The 2,742-nt window shown below is 51.6% G+C and overlaps 1 protein-coding gene across 2 annotated transcripts in view; it reads right to left on the reverse strand.

Annotated features, from left to right (window-relative positions):
- Positions 1-1,960, reverse strand: part of chrna2a (cholinergic receptor, nicotinic, alpha 2a (neuronal)) — a 22,510-nt gene extending 20,550 nt beyond the window's left edge. Inside the window, exon 1 of one of the 2 annotated variants that reach the window (XM_046307626.1) lies at positions 1,670-1,960. In XM_046307626.1, the coding sequence (XP_046163582.1) occupies positions 1,670-1,742 (73 nt within the window). In that variant the 5' untranslated portion in view covers positions 1,743-1,960. The remainder of the gene's footprint in view (positions 1-1,669) is intronic. The other variant, XM_046307625.1, reaches the window with a different exon arrangement.
- Positions 1,961-2,742: the final 782 nt, after the last annotated feature.

The following is a 2,742-nucleotide window of genomic DNA, read 5'->3' on the forward strand; positions in this document are numbered from 1 at the left end:
TAGAGAGAGAGAGAGGTGGGGATAGAGAGAGAGAGTTGGGGACAGAGAGAGAGAGTTGGGGACAGAGAGAGAGAGAGGTGGGGGTAGAGAGAGAGAGAGGTGGGGGTAGAGAGAGAGAGAGAGAGAGAGAGAGAGAGAGAGGTGGGGGTAGAGAGAGAGAGAGGTGGGGATAGAGAGAGAGAGAGGTGGGGACAGAGAGAGAGAGGTGGGGACAGAGAGAGAGAGAGAGAGGTGGGGACAGAGAGAGAGAGAGGTGGGGACAGAGAGAGAGAGAGGTGGGGATAGAGAGAGAGAGAGGTGGGGACAGAGAGAGAGAGGTGGGGATAGAGAGAGAGAGATGTGGGGTAGAGAGAGAGAGGTGGGGATAGAGAGAGAGAGAGAGAGAGAGAGAGAGAGAGAGAGAGAGAGAGAGAGAGAGAGAGAGAGAGAGAGAGAGAGAGAGAGGGGTGGGGGTAGAGAGAGAGAGAGGTGGGGATAGAGAGAGAGAGAGGTGGAGGTAGAGAGAGAGAGAGTTGGGGACAGAGAGAGAGAGAGGTGGGGGTAGAGAGAGAGAGAGGTGGGGGGAGAGAGAGAGAGAGAGAGAGAGAGAGAGAGAGAGAGAGAGAGAGAGAGAGAGAGAGGTGGGGGTAGAGAGAGAGAGAGGTGGGGATAGAGAGAGAGAGAGGTGGGGACAGAGAGAGAGAGGTGGGGACAGAGAGAGAGAGAGAGAGAGGTGGGGACAGAGAGAGAGAGAGGGGGGATGGGGACAGAGAGAGAGAGAGGTGGGGATAGAGAGAGAGAGAGGTGGGGGTAGAGAGAGAGAGAGTTGGGGACAGAGAGAGAGAGGTGGGGATAGAGAGAGAGAGAGGTGGGGGTCGAGAGAGAGAGAGTTGGGGACAGAGAGAGAGAGGTGGGGATAGAGAGAGAGAGATGGGGGTAGAGAGAGAGAGAGAGTGGGGAGAGAGAGAGAGAGAGAGAGAGAGAGAGAGAGAGAGAGAGAGAGAGAGAGAGAGAGAGAGAGAGAGAGAGAGAGAGAGAGAGAGAGAGAGAGAGGGGGGGTAGAGAGAGAGAGAGGTGGGGATAGAGAGAGAGAGAGGTGGGGACAGAGAGAGAGAGGTGGGGACAGAGAGAGAGAGAGAGAGAGAGGTGGGGACAGAGAGAGAGAGAGAGGTGGGGACAGAGAGAGAGAGAGGTGGGGGTAGAGAGAGAGATTTGAGTGTAAAGTGTTCTGCTGGGCCACTTGGCTTTCGAAGGTCATCAGGCTTTATTAGTTATGATTGGCCTTGGACCATTAATTCAATATACATCACTCAGTAGGCTAACTGGAAGATAGATTGTCTCACATAATCAGTAACAGCTTAGAGTAACTAAACCTGCCACCTACAGAAACTAAGGCTTTAAGATCTATAGACAATACTCAAAACGGACTATCCTTGAAAATAAAATAATTTTATGAGTTCTGATTGTCAATGGATATTGGATAAATCTGAAAAAGTCAAAAGGCATAAATCCTCAGTTTAACAACATGTAGGCTATGATGCTATACTGTTTGTGCACAGTTTAGTTGTGCGTAACGCTTTTTTTTGTGCCGAATATAAAGGCTCACTTTCTCAAGTTTATTTTCCCATTAATAGGTTGGCAACGCCTGTGGGCTCAGACACCGAACAAGCGAGACACTGTATTGACTCACCCGGGTTGATGAGGATTAAACCGTAAACCACTGCGGTGCTCGTGAATAAGAGGTATCCGCTTTTTCCTTCCATATTCCTTTTTTTCCTTTTTTTATTATTATATATATAAACACTTGCAAAAGTCGCGTCAAACAGTCCTTATTTCCTTGTCCCTTCGTGATCTCCAGTCCAGCCTACCACTCTGTAACTCCTGAGAGACTGAGAGAGAGATGGAGGTAACCCCCTCTGTCTGCGTGCTGTGTCCTCTACAAGATCTCACGGTTTGACTTCAGTATTCAACGTTTGTCCAGGGGGCTCAGCGTAAAATGTCGACATTTAGCCGTTCATTCAAACTGGTTCTAAAAAGCAACCAATCCTTTTGAAAACATTCTATGTGGCATCGACATGAGCCAGAAACATTTGTCAATCAAATGTCAAAATCGACTACAAAGTCGTCTCATCTAAAACAGAGTTTGTAACCTCAGTGCCGTCACAATGAGTAAATGAAGGCAGAGTTTGATTAACAATTGTTTCAACAAATCATGCCCCGTTTTGCTTCACGTACTAATGGTCCCTCCTCCCACGTCGCTTCCCTTCTGAATAGGGCTCCAGTGTTTGATGGCCTCCACAGCCTCCACAGCCTCCACAGGCCCTTTAAGGATCGACCACAGCCTCCACAGACTCCACAGCCTCCACAGCCCCCACAGCCTCCACAGCCTCCACAGGCCCTTTACGGATCGACCACAGCCTCCACAGGCCCTTTAAGGATTGACCACAGCCCCCACAGCCTCCACAGCCCCCACAGCCTCCACAGTCCCCACAGCCTCCACAGCCTCCACAGCCTCCACAGCCCCCACAGCCTCCACAGCCCCCACAGCCCCCACAGCCTCCACAGCCTCAACAGGCCTTTTACGGATCGACCACAGCCTCCACAGTCCCCACAGCCTCCACAGTCCCCACAGCCTCCACAGCCTCCACAGCCTCCACAGCCTCCACAGCCTCCACAGCCCCCACAGCCTCCACAGCCTCCACAGCCTCCACAGGCCCTTTACGGATCGACCACAGCCCCCACAGACTCCACAGCCTCCACAGC

This window comes from Oncorhynchus gorbuscha, linkage group LG17 (genome assembly GCF_021184085.1).
Source record: "Oncorhynchus gorbuscha isolate QuinsamMale2020 ecotype Even-year linkage group LG17, OgorEven_v1.0, whole genome shotgun sequence".
Classification (NCBI taxonomy): domain Eukaryota; kingdom Metazoa; phylum Chordata; class Actinopteri; order Salmoniformes; family Salmonidae; genus Oncorhynchus; species Oncorhynchus gorbuscha.